This window comes from Rhinolophus ferrumequinum, chromosome 17, assembly GCF_004115265.2.
Source record: "Rhinolophus ferrumequinum isolate MPI-CBG mRhiFer1 chromosome 17, mRhiFer1_v1.p, whole genome shotgun sequence".
Classification (NCBI taxonomy): Eukaryota; Metazoa; Chordata; class Mammalia; order Chiroptera; family Rhinolophidae; genus Rhinolophus; species Rhinolophus ferrumequinum.
Window position 1 is genome coordinate 40,463,503 of NC_046300.1, and position 17,192 is coordinate 40,480,694.

Here is a 17,192-nt window from a genome sequence, read left to right on the forward strand (position 1 = left end):
TTCCCTTGGCCACCGTCAAGTGGTCTTCTCAGCGCAGACCGGCGCGGAACAGTCTCCGCCCCCCACCTCCAGGAAGCTGGCTCCCCCACTCCCCGCACCCGGGCCTGCTTCCGGATCTCTTTCAGCATCTCTCCCTAAACACGGCTCGGCCTCGCTCTCACCCTCCTCCTTCTCCTGCCGCCCAGCCGTGCTCTTGCCCTTGGCCTTCTGGCTGCGCAGTTCGCGTCCCCGCAGCTCCCTGCCGGCTGCGCGACTCCGAGCCATCTACCCCGGGGAGGGCTCGCTTCGCGAGTGACGCACCAAACCGCGGGAAGCTGCACCCGCGTGGTCTACACCCCAAGGCGGGGAGAGGCATGACCACGCCCCTCCTTTATGGACCAAGCACACGCCCCCAGAGGAAGCGCCGTCCCAGTCCCAAGTGACAAATGCAAACTGCAGGAAGCAAGAAGACGCAAAACAAATTTTTTTCTACTTCCGGTGCATTGCGTCCTCGTGTTTCCGGAGACTGGAGGGGCGTGATATCGCGAGAGGCGAGAAAAGGCGCAGGGTTTGAAACATGGCGGACGACGTGGACCAGGTGAGTGTCCCCTGAGGAACTCACTCCAGAGCGGCTTCCCCACTCCGCGCCCTGGCCCTGTTCGGCTTTGCATACCCGGCTGCTTTCTTCAAGTTCACGGGACGGTGTCCTATCATGTCGCCTCTTTCCGGGTCGTCACGGCCTTTAATTTTGCCTCAGGCTCTGAGATCTTTTCTACTTCCAAATCCGCCAGAAAACTAAGTTACCCCTCCCGCTCCTCACTTCCTTTCTCTTGAGTCTCACCTTTATCCATAGAATGGCAGTAATTGTCCCTGCCTGCCTCGCAGAGCTGTCGGGATTCTGATAGAAAGCGCGGTAATTATCGCGCAACAATTACTTGACCGCAACAATGATTACTCATTCAATAAACATGTAGTGAACATCAACTCTGTATGGTTTACACACCGTTCTAAGCACCAGAGTCACAGGGATTGACATACGTGATCCCTGTCTCCACTTGGAGCTTATATTGCGAGGGAGGACAGATAAATACGTGTGATATATAGGAACTGGGATGTGGAAACGAGCAAGGAACTGGTATACAGAATAACTGCTGGTCCTACAGGCTTTCTCACCTGCTCTTCCTTCTTCCCAAAATGCTCTTCCTCAGATATCGTTGTGATCAGGCCGCAACTTCTCAAGCTTTCTACTGAAGCCTCGCTTCATCAAAGAGGACTTCTCTGGCCAGCTACATAAAATAGCACTCTCCCGAGTTTGTTTTATTTTTCTTCATAGCATGTTATGTGTTCATATTAAGTATATGCTGCTTTGTTTAATGTCTGTGTCCCCCAACTAAAATGTGAATTTCTTACGAGGAGTTTTGTGTACTATTCTGCCCTGGGTGGATTTAGAACAGTGCTGGAACCACTCGGCAGATATTTAGGTATTGAGGGAATGAATTGGATGATCAGGGAGGCCTCTTTGAAAAGGCAATGTTTAAAGCTGAATAGGATGAAAAAAGCAGACAGAGAGCATTCAGGACCCAGGCTAAAGGAGCAGTAGGCCTCTGTCAGCGTGTATATTCTTACAGTATTGTAATGATTTATATGCTTCTCCCAAATAGAATGAGCTGCTTTGAGGGCAGAGGCTGACTTCTGTATCATTGTAGTCTAGTAGTTGGTTACCTGGTCCTTAACAAACAGCTGTTGAACTGAGGTTGGGGACCAGTTGAGGACAGGACTTTTTCCCTTGAACGCACGCTGCAGGACTCCAAAGCCAGTGCTTTCAGCCAGTATTCTGTACTGCCTGCTGAGTATACTCATCTTATTGGCCAGTCGGCACCCTAAACTCAGCGTGCCCTGTACTGAACTCATTTTCCTTCACATTTTCATCTCTGCTTAGCGTTCTGACTTGTGTAGTAGTCATTAAGTCAGTGTTATTCAGATTACTAAATGATATTTGAGATAAGGCTAACGTCCCTGAGAGTGACTCCCTATGTCCTGAAGTTGTGTCAAGCAGCTTGGATTTTGAGGGAACAAAGTATAGTCATGATTATTTTGCTGTATAACTCCTTCCTGTGTATGTTTCTTTCAGTTCTCGTTTATATAGCGCTTACTATGCGCCAGGTACTGTTCTAAGCCTTCACATATGTCACTTAAGCCTCACAACAATGGTATTAAGTAGGCACTGTTATCCACATTTTACTGGATAGACGACTAAGGAAAGCATAGAGGGGTTAAGTTACTTGCTCACAGTCAATGCAGCGTAGCAATGATTCAAACACTACACTCTCTCTAGTACTATATTACTAAGCTTGTTTTTTTAATCAGCAACAAACTACCAACACCGTAGAAGAACCCCTGGATCTCATCAGGCTCAGCCTGGATGAGCGAATTTATGTGAAAATGAGAAATGACAGAGAGCTTCGAGGTAGATTACATGTAAGTAAATCTATTAAATTACCTTGAAATCAGGTTATTTCCTTGTTTTCCCTCCCTACTCCCACGCCTTTGAAATGTAAAAACTCTCAACTGTGGAACAGTGTTTGGAATGCAGAGAGGAAGGTGGCAGCTACCCATATTTCTATAACACAAATACAACTCTATTTTATTCATATTTTAACATTTTTTTCTCTTACCAGAAATAATGTGTTTATTAAAGAACATTTTCATTTCTTTCATATTTTACCCTTCTATTTATTTGCAGATAACATTTATTCTCCATTCTTATTTAAGTGTTTTTTTAATTACTGACATATGCATAATTTGTATTTTCTTGTGAAAAAACTTAAATAGCACAGAAATACATGCCGTAAAAGGTGAAATCCCATTTCTTCTACTGGTAACCACTGTTAAAAATTGGGTCTATGGTTTTTAAGGTATTTTCTGTATATTTACACGTATGTATTTATAATACGTGTCCATATGCATATATTTGCACTATACCACCACTAAAATAAATGGGATCTTGCTATACATATTTTTGGGCACTTTTCTTTTTCACTGAATCTTGGAAATCATTGATCATGAGTGCATATAGATCTTCTCTATTCTTTTTAATTACTACATAGAATTCTTTATATGGTAATAGTGATATTTAGATTGTTTTCCATTTTTTTGTTACTATAAATAATACTGCAGTAAGCATTTTAATACATATTTAATACATATTTCTTTGTGTGCATCTGCAAATATTTCTATAGGATTGGTCCTTTAAAGTAGTCCTATTTATTCATAAAAAGAGTAATTGAAGGTTTTGCCTCTTCTTGATAACATGTTGCTTTCCAGAGTGTGTTGTTTTTATTACTGCCATTCTACCCTAAAGAGGTTAAAAATAATTAAAGTTTATTGAGCATTAATTATATGTCAGGTACTAGTCTAAGTGTTTTGTATGTAATACACATCTCTTTTGATCTTTATAACAACCCTCTGTGGGTAGATACTAAATATCCCTGTTTTATAGTTGAAGAAGCTCAGCCTCAGAAACGTGAAGTCATCTGTGTAAGGTGACAGTCAGAAAAGTCAGGGCCAGAAGATGAACCTAGGCAGTCTGACTTCAGCCTCACTCCCATAAAACCTAAGGGTACAGAACCCGTTATTCTCGGAAAAGAAGTAGGGACCTAGGGAGATTGTGTCTTAATACACAGCCTTAAGGGAAGAGGAACCCCAGGAAATGGAAGAGTGGCAATTTTACCAAGAAAAGCAGAATTGAGCTTCATCACATGGGCCAGCGACACTCGGAGAGACACCCTAGGACAAATACATTGCCTTAACTCTTGGAGGCTTTTTCAGTTCCCTATGTAGACTCCATTACCTCTATACTTAATGGCCCCCAACCTTTTGTTTGTTTGTTTTCTGGCCCCCATCTAGATTTTTCGCTCTTGTTAGTGTGCTCTGCCAGCAGTTCTCCACGTGGCTGATTGGCTACTTTTATTGTGATGTGAGCTGGTGAACCATTTGACACTTTGTTAGAAGTAGAAGTAAGCGTAAGTGGGTCTGAATAAGGCTTCCAGAGGTTCACCTTTCAGCAAAACACATAAGCTTTGGAGCTTGGATTGAAGACATTCCTGAATATCTGAGTTGTAGCGTTTATTGATTGAGCCCACAGGTGCCAAACCCAGTTCTGGCTAGGTTGTAAAGGGCAGGGTGTTGCTCTACTTACTTTACCTTGTGTTGTTTAGTTTATGTCGGGGGGATTGAATAATAGTGTCTTATGCCCTTAGGAGACTGCTGTGTCATCATCTTAGCAATCAAAGGATTTTATCTCTTATTGTATCTTGTCAGACTGTTACAGATGGATTTGAAAGAAGTCTACTGAAAAGTGATGAATTTGTTATTTTTCATAATTAAATTTTATAAATGATGTAACTGCCTTGGATAACAAGTAGGGTAAAAACTTTAAAAATAATTTTGAGTTATTTTGAGTGAATTTCATTTTTGGCCCTTTAAACCGTTTTCTATTTTTATAGAAATTAAGTTATCATTGGAAATGATTTGCAAAGAAACAATAAATTTGTACAGCAGGATTATTTTTTATTTGCTTGTAAAAGTTTGTGGTATAAGTATTGTGTGTTGTAATCGACCCTTTTGTATATTGTAAGCCCTGTTCATTGTTTCTTAATTTATTAAATTTCTTGGTCCCTCATGCTCCCACTTCAGGCTTATGATCAGCATTTAAATATGATACTGGGAGATGTGGAAGAAACTGTGACTACTATAGAAATTGATGAAGAAACATATGAAGAGATATATAAAGTAAGTCATGCAATTCAATTCATAGCTTTTAAAATGTCAATTGTTCTTAACATCCAACAGCTTAACACTTTCTTATGGGAAACTTGTCATGTTGCACCTACTCATGGCTCATTAGAGTGTAGCAATTACAAGCAAAGTCTTTGGGGTCGGACAGACCTGGTTCCCAGTACTGGCTCGGCCACTTCCTACTTGGGGAATATTGGACAAGGGAAATAACTTTACAGACTCAATTTCCATTGGCAAGCAGGAATATTACCACTTACCTCATCGGGTTGCCAGGATTCAATGAGATATGACAGTGTAAGATGCCTATGTGTGCTAATATATAGCAGTAATACTGGAAAATGTTCTTATGTCTGTGGATTTGATCTATCAATAATAGAAACTAAAACTTGAGAAATTTAAAAAATATTAACTCATTAAAAATAATAAACCTATTATGTTAATGTAAGTAACATTTTTATGAAAAATAACTATATTTTTTAAAACAACAGTGAGGAGTGTCTTCATTTTACATTTTTACAAATGTCTTTATCGTGTGCTTAATTAATGACCTCTAGCTTCTCACGTCTTTTTTCTGCAGTTAGTCTGTTGTGATATGTTACAGTTGAAGAAAATCTGAGCTCACACAGATAGGTAGTTGGAAAAGAGAGGGGTATTTTTGTGGGTACTTGCCTTTGATGGTACATCCAAACTCGACAGGTGGTGGTTTCTTAAAGGTTGGTTGCAGTGTGGAATCTGAAACCCTATCAGTGAACTTTTCACACTCTTGTTATATGTAAATTCATTGGTCTACTTTGCACTTTGAATGGATCTTTTACACGTTTGATTTTATAACATCAAGCAATGGTCATTTGGAATATACTATTAACTTACTGAGTTATACAGATCTTCAAAGTGTTGACACATTTCATTCTTCAAATATAAAAACAGAAAATCATATTTGTTGAGTCTTTTAAGTATTGGGAAGCCAGCCTCTGGCTCTCCTAGAGCATAAGGTGTTTTTTGTTTGTTTGCTTTTTAAGGAGGGCGCAGCTCACAGTGGCTCATGTGGGGATCGAACCAGCAACCTTGGTGCTACCAGCACCACACTAACCAACTGAGCTAATCGGCTACCCCTAGAGCATAGTGTTTTAAGCCTGGATTCAAACCTTGAGTCCCTTGCTTATCAGCTATATAGTTTTACCAAATTACCCACCTGTCAGACTAAGTTTCCTTGTCTATAAAGTGGGGGTGGTAATAGGACCCACTTCTTACAGCTGTTGAGGATTCATTGAGGTTATGTGAAAAGCCTTCACATTAGCAACAGGTACATAGTAAATGTTCAAATGTTAGCCTTTGTTGGTTTTGTAGTCCTGCTTTATCCTGGCTCTCCTCCTCTCTTCAACCACTCCTGACTCCTTTGCTAGTTTTCTTTCATTCTCTCAATGAATATGGCCCTTTTTTTAAATCTGCATTTTTTTTCCTTCAGAGATGTCATTTAGTAACTTGTATGTTATAATCTCTGAGTCTATAACAGTAATCAGTACAGCATAAAAGCTTGAGCTCTTAACAGATCTGGGTCCAAATCCTGGCTGCTGGTTATGTGATCTTGGACATGTTATAGAAACTTCTGAACTGCAGGGACCTCCTCTATACAGTGCCAATGCCTGTGCTTGCCTCCCAGGGTTACAGTAGGATGCAGTGAATTCTGTGCATGTAAAGTGGGTGGCCAGTATGATTATGGATAAATCTGTTTCCGGTTTCTTTTCTGAACTCTTTTTTCCAACATTCTTACTGAAAAATTTTCTACGCTGGATGTGACCTCAAACTCAGTACATCTAAAACTAAACTGGTGTTCTTCACCTTCAAAAATTCCCTATTTCTGTTCTTCATTTTCTTGGTTATTTAGACCATAAATCTCAGAGTAAGTTCTTGGACTTATCCCTTTCACTCACACTGATCAGTAACTCATTCAATTGATTCTTCCTTCTCGTTGATTTATGTGTCATTGCTTTTCTTTCCCATTGCCATGACCCTAGCTCAGGCACTTTTCTACATGGCCACCTCCATTGTAGCCCGTGCATGACCGACTGCCAAAGTAATTGTCCTCAAACATTGCTTTCATCTGTCACAGTCATGCTTAGGGACTTCTAAGGCTTTCTATGGCCTGTAGAGCAAAGCACAAGTTCAGGCTACGTTAAGACCCTCCATAGCGTGGTTGTAACTTTCCAGTCTCCTCTCTGACGACTTCCCTAGCCAAGTTGGTCCACTCACTGTCTCCAGAGTATGCCCTCTATAGTCCTCCTCCTGTGTCTTTTCCCATAATATTTCACCTAGCTGGAATGTTCTGTCTTATCTCTTTCCTACAAAGACTGTTTTAAGAACCAACTCAGCCCTGACTCTTCTGCTCCTTTGGTTGGATCTTCTGGCCCTCTGAGCTGATACTGAGTTTATTCACTTTTTTGTTTGTGTGTTCCTTTTCATATTATGAATTACTGGATGGCGGAGGCCAGGACATTATTCATTCTGTTCCCCACAGTGCCTTGTTAGCTACAGGCAATAAGTATATGCTCAGGTTCCTAGAGGAGTATGGGGTAGGGGAGGGAGTAGAGGTAACGAAGCATAGTCTTGTTAGAGAGGCAAGGCGCATACTATTAAGTTTTAAAATTCACTGGGAAGTGGAAATAGCATGAATAGATGAACAATAACAGTATTCTAAATTCATTTTAATCCAGTTTCAACTTCTGGTATATAATTCGCTAACCAGTTTTATTAGGCTGATAATATTTTGCCTTTTTATTGATTTTTTGGGGGGATGTCAGTAGGTCTTCTTTCCAAGATTTGACAGTGCTGTGATTTGTACTAACAGTCAGTTCGCCTCTCTGTGTCTGCTTCCTTGACTGAAACCATTAGAGCACTGACAATGAGCTCGTAGATTCCATTCAGACGTAAAAATCGCTAGTTCTGAGTTCTGTACTAAATAATGACTGGGGGAAAACACACACACTCCCAAATTTAATTTGGAGGGAATACTCTGTCACAGGACAAAAAAAGAAGAAAAGGTAGAAAATACTTATCCATGAGAAGAAAGGGGGGTAGTGATAATTAATATGTGTTGCGTAACTGCTATACGACTTGCATGCTTGATCACATTTAACCTCCCAGTAACATTGAAGTCAGGTAGTCCCATTTTCTAGCTGAGGAAATCAAATTCAGCTAGGAAGATACAGTAGGAATTTCCAACCCGGGCCTCACTGGCTTCAAAGCCTGCAGGGTTCTTTTCTCTGTATCTGGGCCTGGGGCCCAGAGTAATTGATGGATTTGGTGGACAGTGAAATCTTAAAGTTAGCAGGATAGCACTGAGTTCTTCTGGATAGCTCAGCTGAGCTAACGTTGAGTAGACTGAGTATAAGACAGTAACACATAAAAATCTCTAGGATCTGGCAAGTCATGCTTAGTTCCTACCACTGTGGGCTTTCAAATCTAATTTGGAAAGTGCCTAGTACACAGAAAAATTTCAGGTACCTTGAAGGTGAGCAATTAGGCAAAATATCTTAGAGAGTATGCTAGAATGCTAGATATGAGAGTGTTCTACCCCAACGTAAACTTACTTTGATAGTAGACAGATGGAAATGGGAGAGTTTGGGGAACTAACCTCTGCTAAATGCCTGCTGTGTGTGTCAAGCACTGTGCTATCCATTTTATATGCATCATATTTAATTCTAACAGCCCAGTGGAATAGGCCTGGGTTAAAGCTATCTGCATTACTATCTCCATGAAAGTGTATAGTGTGCAGCATTTACCAAACTTACATAACTAGTACTTTTTATCTTAATACATATTGCTATATAACAAATGGCCCCAAATTTAGTAATTTAAAAGCACACATTATTAGCTCACAGTTTCTGTGGGTGAGGTATCCAGGCACAGCTTAGCTGGATAGTCTATTTCAGGGTCTCTCACCAGGCTGCACAAGGGCTCATCCGAAGGCTCACCTGGGGTAGGATTTGCTTCCAAACTCACTTTCATGGCTGTTGGCTGGATTCAGTTCCATGAGGGTTGTTGGACTGAGAGCCTCAGTTCTTTGCCACATGCACCTCTAACCACCTGGAAGCTTTCTTTACCAAACCCAGCAAGAGTTGTCTAGCAAGATGGAAGTCACTGTCTTATCATGATAGTGACATATTTCATTGCCTTTGCAGTATTCCATTGGTTAGAAGCAAGGCACAAATGTCACCCACACTCAAAGGTAGGGGATTACACAAGGGTGTGACCACCAGGAGATCACAGAAGCTGCTTATCTTGGAAGATGCTGCCATGTTCATTTCTGTTCCCTGGATTTCCAGAAAACTATAATTGAGTTAATGGAAAATTATTATGGATAAAGTGGATTCATATGAAGGGGAGGGAAGGAACTGTTTACTTCAGAAACATGACCACTGAATAGGCTAGTTGGAGTGAAATATATCAGTTGTTTTGATGAGCACAGACTCTAAACTTAACTGTCCTAAAACTAGATGCGCCTTTTGCAACTTGAAACCAGAAGAAAGTACTGCTTCATAATAGCAGGCAGCAGACATGGATATTTGTTTTCCTTAGAGTGATTCTTAAACTGTGTTCTTTTAACCAGTATTAACATTACCTTTGAATATGTTAGAAATGCAAATTAATGGGCTACATCCTGACCTACAGAATGAGAATCTCTGGGCATGGAGCCTAGGGAAACAGTTTTAACAAGATGTTAACTGGGTGATTCTTATGACATTAAAATTTGAGAACCACAGCCTGAGAGAGTATTACCTCAGGAAGAGTTAAATAAATTCATGGATGACAGATAAGTATATTTGAATTTAGTATACTAAATTTATAAGTATGACTTAATCTGGTACCAAAGAAGCTCATAAAAACAGTTTTTACGTTTTGAAAAAAGGTATGAAAACACAGCTATTACTAATATTTTCTGCCTGGCTGAGATGAGACTCCATCTCCTGCTCTGTCTGCTAAGACATGATTCTCAGTCTTTAGGCAAGGTTGTGAGACCCTTCAATGCCAGAAAGCTTTAGAAAATCCCTTGTAGATAAAGGGTGGGTGGTCATGATGACTGGGCCTCAGATACAAAAGAGGAACCTAACCTTGGAAGGCATCTGGGGCAAATGAAAGTTCCAGCTGTTATCAGAATGTAACAGAGACACAGTTATCTCTGCTCAGAACAGAAGATCCCATCAGCAGGACCTTTTTGTGTTAGGTGATATATTAATAAGAAATCTGAACAGTTCTACTCTGTGTGGGAAGTTGTTTTCCCTCAAAAATACTAAACCCCTTTTATGTTGAAACATATCACATAGTCTTTGTTACTGTTGGTTTCAGTGGAAAGAAATTCGGAAGAATTTTTAAATCTTTTGCACTTAAAAAGAAGTAATGTATTTTTTTTCTGAGCATAAAATTGCATATTCACTAAAGACGTTAGCAAAGACAAAAACAATACAAGGAAAATAAAAACTACCCATCCCACCAACCAGAAATATCCACTGAAAATATTTTCTTGTATTTCCTTCTAGTATTCCGTGTTGCTCTTTTTTTTTAAATTAACACAGACACAATCATAATATACCAGTTCTAAGATGCACTTTCTCTTAAATTTTAGAATCTCTAAAATAGATTTGTATCTTACAGATGATATGACAAAGAATTGTCGTAGTTGAATTAGAAGCATTTTTCCTTTTTTAGTTGAACTGAAGCTTAAAAGTGGTGTCTTAAATGTGATGAAATATAGACTATATAATTTTATATTCTGCTTTTTTCATGTAACATTATTAACCTAAAATTTTCACCATGGAAAGCGACTCGCTAACAACAGTAGCTACCTGTCTTTATCCAACTCCAGTCGGCTTGTAGTGGGGTTCCTCCTGAATCTGTTTGAAGGTGGTGTGTGCCTGCACATCTCTGGCTGGAATGGCTGTAGCGGGTTCTCAGAGCACACTGACCGCCATAGAGATGCGTGACTGCGCCTCTGAGGGCGGGCTGCCGTAGGAGGCGCCGTGCAGCTGCCGCTCAGGGCCAGTCGACTGGCATCCTCTCTCCTCCCAGGCTGGCAGCTGCAGAAGAGGAGCTACGTTTGCTTAGTTAATCAGACTGTTTTTTTACACTGCCATGGTATATTAGATAAAATATTAGCAATGAAATCTTTGGATGAACGAAAATACTTTTCTCATTTCAACTATGAAGAAAAAGCAATTTCTCTTGTAGGAAGTGTACTACCATGGTATCTTCCATAAAGTCTATTTTCTTGTGCAAGCAACCTTGCTATCTTCTAGAATTTTAGACGTATATGATAGGTTCTCCTTGTAATGTATACATGTGTATTAACTGTAGATACAGGAAGGAAAGATAGTGATATTACAGGAATGTCTATAGTCAGTTTCATTCAGCATCATGGAGAAGAACCACTACACTCTTGGTATTTTTCTCCAAGATAGGAAACCAGACAAAATGGTTCCTAAGCAGGACCATTTAAGTTTTGCTCTCTCTCTTTCCTTTATTGAAATCACTAATGAACATCAACATTATTAAAGCAGTTAGGGAGACGGGTGTTTTTCCATAGCTTAGTAATTGACTTCTGAATAATTAACTTGACTACTGACCTGTTAATGGGAAGGTTGATAGTCTTACTCTTGGCTTTCAGCCTCCATAATTAGTGTGTCCGTTTTGTAAATTGCTAAAGGTCTGTATTACTTGGTCTCAGCCTACTTTTTCCAGCTGTGCATCACGTTTATCACCTTCCTTCATCAAACTCTTCATGCTTTTTTTCTCCCAGGGATGTTGTGCCCTTTTGTAACCAAGCCATCTAACTCCCTCTGCTTGCAGCACCCTCCCTCACTTTACAAACCTTTGCCTGTAGGCCTTCTAGATGGCATCAGATGTTTCTCTTAGACCTTTCTCTAGACGAGCACTGTCCTGCAGAACTGTATGCAAACAGAAACGTTCTAAAGTTGCCACTGTCCACTAGGGCAGCCATAAGCAAAATGTGGTTATGTAGCACTTGAAGTGTGCGCTGATGTTAGGACTAAGGATCTTTAATTTAAATTAAATTTAATTTAACCTTAATTTAAATTGAGCTGCCTGTAGTTAGTGGCTCTTGTATTGGACACAGCAGCTGTAGACCAACTTCCATGTGGAAGTAATTGTCTCTCACGAACTTCGCCATTCAGAAGTAATTCTCTCTTGATCCCACATTATATATCACTGTATAATACTTGACACATAGCATATTATGTTTCCTATTCACTTTAAATTGCTTCCGTTTTAATTTAACTTTTTCAGTAGATAGTAGATTCACACAGTTTAAAAGTTACTAAACATGAAAAATAATGTGATAAAACGTTTTCCACCCCATTTTCTATTCATCTTTCTGCCCCCACCCCTAGAGGTAATCACGATTACTAGTAGTTTCTTGAGAATCCTCCCCAGTGTTTTTATGCATATGGTAATGAAAATTATTCTGTCTTCCCGTTTTTTTTTTTGTAGGTAAAACATAACATACCATGCATGTTGTTGCACACCTTGCTCTTTTAATTTAATGTATCTTAGAGCTTTTTTCCATTTTCATATGTAGCTTCTTTATACTTTTGGTTTTATCTTTATGGCACTCCAGTATATATAGATGTACCTTAAGTTATTTAAGTATTTTAAATAACTTTAAATTTTAAAAAAATTTAAGTTATTTATAGATAACCATTGCCAATCTTTTGCTAATACAAACTATCCTGCCATAAATCATTTTATCTTTTGCTTACGTGGAAGTACCTTTTGTAGGATAAATTCATACTTTTTCTAACTTTGATTTCTAGAATGGGGATTCTAGGAGCACAGGTCCATGTTCTATTCATCTCTGTATGTCTAGTGTCTATCATAGTACCGGATACATAATGGAAAGAGAACATGCACGTATATATGCATGTGTGTGTGCACATACGAGACACACACCTCCACCCCTACACTTATGTATGATAGGTGGTCCTTGGCAATGAAATAAGATCTTTTCTGTTTGAAACTAATAGATTCAACCTGAGATCAAATCTAAGGTCCCCTCATATAAATATTTATATATGTACTGGGGGCGCCAAAAAAATGTGTATACATTTTAAGAGATGTTATCGATGCTCAAGCAGTAGTTCGCCGTCATCAGAAGTGTCTGGACGCTGATGGTAACCACTTTGAGCACCTCTTGTAATTGCAGAAGTCAAATGTGACTTGTATTCATCTTTTGTTATTGGTATATATTAAGTATTGCAATTAATACAGTTTTTTCCTTTCTTAAATGTGTGTACATTTTTTTGGCCCCCTCTATATACACACACGTATATCTATTTATACCAAGGTGTGATCAAACAATACGGTGAATGTTTAAATAAAAAAAAGTTATTATACTAAAAGACATATTGCCTTTAATACCCCTCAAAATCCCCCTCCCCTTCGCTTCGAATACACTTATCCCATCTTTCTGGCCACTTTCTGAAGCAGTTCAGGAAGTCCTCTTTCTTGTCTTTAGTTGCACTGTTGTGGCTGCCTTGATGTCCTGAATCATTTTGACTTTGGGAAAGAGCCAGAAGTCACGGTGCCAGATCCGGTGAATCAGGTGGATGAGGACACACTGTAATGTTTCTATTTGACAGAAATTGCCATATACCAGAAGCAATGTGTGACACAGGGCATTGTCATGATGAAGGATGATTTATGGCACTCTTTAAAACATACTTTCTCTCAGCCATAGCTCACACCCGACTGACTGCACCGAACAAGTTGAAACTTGTCACACACTGTTACTAAGGTTCGACGCGCTGCTTCCTGTATTGAAGATCCCTGCCTTTCCATTGGATGGCACTCGGCAGCAGCATTCACCATGTTTTTTGATCACAACGGAAAGGCTCTGTGTCATACATCGCTTTTGGTATAGCAATTTCTGTCACATAAAAACATTACAGGGTGGGGCCGAATGGCTCAGTTGGTTAGAGCACAATCTCTGAACAACAGGGTTGCTGGTTTGATTCCACTTGGGCCAATGAGCTGTGCCCTCCACAATGAGATTGAAGACAACAAGCTGCTGCTGAGCTTCCAGAGGGACCGCCAGATGGCTCAGTTGGTTAGGGCACAAGCTCTCAACAACAAGGTTGCTGGTTCAGTTCCCTCATGGGATGTTGGGCTGCACCCCCTGCAACTAGAGATTGAAAACAGCCACTGGATTGGAGCTGAGCTGCACAACTAGATTGAAAGACAACGATAAATGTTCCCCAATAAAAAAAATTTAAAAAAATAACAGTGTGTCCTCATCTACCGTATTCACCGGATCTGGCACCAATGTGACTTCTGGCTCTTCTTCACAGTCAAAATGACCATAAAAGGTAAACGTTTTGAATCAATTTAGGACATCAAGGCATCCACGACAGTGCAACTAAAGACACTCAGGAAAGAGGACTTCCAGAACTGCTTCAGAAAGTGGCAAGAACAATGGGATAAGTGTGTTCGAAGCGAGGGAGAGTATTTTTGAGGGGGAGTAATGGCAATGTGTCTTTTACTGTAATAAATATTTTTTTATTTAAACATTCACCATATTGTTTGATGACACCTCATATATAAGTATATAGGTGTGTGTGTTTAAATTCTGGGTGAAATTCATTGCCATTGCTACAAAATCCAATACATTTTTCTGATACTGATATTATAGAATTCTTATCTAGAGAATGTAAGTTTACACACTGACCCCCCTTTTTTTTTCAAGAATTGTTTGTCTATAGCCTGGTCTCCTGGATGGATGATATAAACAGACAGCCCAGGGCAAGTAACTCACACGTGGGTAGTTGAAAGTTTACCTTTATGGGCATGTTAGTTATGATTGGCTAACAAATACCCTCCAAACATGTAAATCGAAGTTTGTTTCTTGATCACATAAGTGTTCTAGGCAAATTTCCTCTACACAATCATTCAGGAACCCAGGCTCCTTCCGTCCTGTAGCTCTACCATGCCCTAAGTCCTTATCGTCATTCCCATCCAGCCAGTGGTAGCGAAAGAAATGGAGGAGTGCTCGTGGGTGGTTTTATTAATTAGGCCTTGAAGTCTCACATATATCTTCTTACATTCTTTAGGCTAGAACTCAGTGATACGACCATACCCAACTTCAAGGGAGCCTGGGAAATATAGTTTAATTGTGTACCCAAGAAGGAAAGAAGAGGGAATTTTTATGTATAGCAGTTTCTGCTATAGTCTGTCCCTCTGGCAATGAAATATCTCTGTATACCTGTGAGCAGCGTATTTTTTAAAACATCTTCATGGAAAAATGACCATGGATTATCAGTTCTCTTTCCCTAGAAACCTGTTAAAAGTGGACTGTCAGCTTTTTTACTAGGAAACATTGCTGATGGTGACAGTGGCCTCTCATTCATAAACCGTGTGAACTGGGGGAACTATGAACGAGCTCTTGGTGGTCTTTATAGCAACTAGATGATCTTTGCCTCAGTACTGAGTGTGTTTAACTGAGAAAGTTTACTGGGCTTTATTCCTCCAAGCTTCTGTTCCTGCTTATCGTGTACAGTTTGGGGTCTAAAAACAGTTGGCTTTTCTAACTTTATGAATCCTGTTTCTTATAATCTCTGTTTGAAAACCAGCTGGTTCTTTCCTGAGCTCATATCTCTCATATATTCCTTGCTGAGTGTATCAGGTTAACAACAACACCTTCTGACATTTGGCTTTTCCAGTGTCTTCCTCCAGAGACTATAGGTTTAGGAGGTGCTTGGGCTACTTTGCAGGCATTGCAGGCAGTTTTACCTAATGTTTTGCCAAGGCATAAGAGGGTTCCATACATTCCATAGCTGTTTCCTTACTGCCTAAGGTTTGACCTCTAGGCTAATGCCCCAAGGTATATCCCATATAGCACATAGAAGCAACATACAATGAAATGTCTTCGCACAATAAAATTGTATTTCTTGCCCACATACTTAACAGTCAGAGTGAGCTTTTATGTCATCACAATATCTTTCTTTCAGGTGCTAGGTCAGGGACCCAGGCTTCCTCTATCTTGGGGCTCTGCCATCTCTCAGCTTCACCATTACCTGAGTCTATCCAACGGTAGGGGGAAAGACCACAGAGGGATGCCATTCACGGGAGTTCTATGGATCAGTCACTTCTGTTTACTTCCCATTGGTTACAATCTCATGGTTAGATCTGGTTGCAAGGGAGCATGGGAAATGTAGTCTAGCTGTGTGCCAGAAAGAGAAGAATGGATTTTCATGAATAGCTCGTTTCTGTGCCAGTTGTTGATATCCAGTAAAAGTAAGCAGTTAATAGATTGGTTCCTTGTGCTTCAAAGGTAAGTGATCAGGTTTTTTAATCAATTTATGTTATGATGAATCTGTGTTTGGTTTTTTGTTTTCAAATTTCTCTTGCAAAAAATAATAAACAATACTACTACATATTTATATAAATGTGTTCTGTTTTTTTTTTTCCCTCTTCCAGTCAACAAAACGGAATATTCCAATGCTCTTTGTCCGGGGAGATGGTGTTGTACTAGTTGCCCCTCCATTGAGAGTTGGCTGAAACAAAGAATTTATCCTGTATGGAAAATAGGAGACTTTGTATGATTACCTCTTTAAATGTAGAAGATATTGAAAAAACTGTGTAAATTTTGATACTAAGAAATGACCAACGATTCTTCCACTTCTGAAATGAGTTGATTTGCAGATAACTTACAAATTCTTAAGCTAAATGGCATTTTTATTTTTCTCCAACCCTCCAATAAATGTGATCACCAAGGTGCAACACTCTTTTTCAGGAGTTGATTTGTTCCATTGTTTTTTCAGGCAGTTTCTGATTTTTTAAAATTTAAATTAAATTTGATGTTTCCTGTTTTGATTTTTTTTTTAAATGCAGTCTCCTGTCTTGTGAATTCTTTAAAGTAAGCACACATCTTACATTCACTTTATGAGTACACATGTAGCGCATCTGTCATGTTTGAGGCACCAGGTTGAATACTGAGAACTACAGTTTGTCGATACGCTTCTTTCCCTCAAGTATTCTGTGGAGGCAGCTGTTTAAACCAACAGTTGCAGGACAGTGAGATAAGTGCTGATAGAATAATGTGTATACTCGTATAGGATGCCATAGGAGCAACTAGAAGAGCACGCACATCAGAAAGGGGGTACAGGGGGTATGTCATTGTAAGCGTTACCATTGCAGTACAAGATGAAGCACCATTTCTGTTCCTTCTGTCTGGCCTGATTTATTTCTGAGGTTAGGCTTGGTCATATCTACAATGCTGCACATATTTTATGACTTGAAGAAACCATTTTTCCATTCTCAGATCACAATCAATGATGAGAGAGGTCTAAAACAATATATCTCAGTGGCACAATAAAACAAAGTGGCTAACAGCAAAGCTGTTTTTATTTCTA

At 39.6% G+C, this 17,192-nt stretch overlaps 2 protein-coding genes across 6 annotated transcripts in view; one reads left to right on the top strand and one right to left on the bottom strand.

Annotated features, from left to right (window-relative positions):
- XPC (XPC complex subunit, DNA damage recognition and repair factor) overlaps positions 1 to 427 on the bottom strand; it is a 44,038-nt gene extending 43,611 nt beyond the window's left edge. For 3 of the 5 annotated variants that reach the window (XM_033132680.1, XM_033132682.1, XM_033132681.1), the window contains exon 1: positions 162 to 395. In XM_033132680.1, coding sequence (XP_032988571.1) covers positions 162 to 264 — 103 coding nt within the window. In that variant the 5' untranslated portion in view covers positions 265 to 395. Of the gene's footprint in view, positions 1 to 161 lie in introns of all 5 variants that reach the window. The other 2 variants (XM_033132685.1, XM_033132683.1) reach the window with 2 other exon arrangements.
- A 33-nt stretch (positions 428 to 460) lies between these two features.
- Positions 461 to 16,568, top strand: LSM3 (LSM3 homolog, U6 small nuclear RNA and mRNA degradation associated). The gene is made up of 4 exons (XM_033132688.1): positions 461 to 577; positions 2,347 to 2,457; positions 4,675 to 4,770; positions 16,258 to 16,568. Exons 1-4 carry the CDS (start codon positions 557 to 559, stop codon positions 16,336 to 16,338), a joined length of 309 nt encoding a protein of 102 aa, XP_032988579.1. The 5' UTR covers positions 461 to 556; the 3' UTR covers positions 16,339 to 16,568.
- The last annotated feature ends 624 nt before the right edge of the window (positions 16,569 to 17,192 follow it).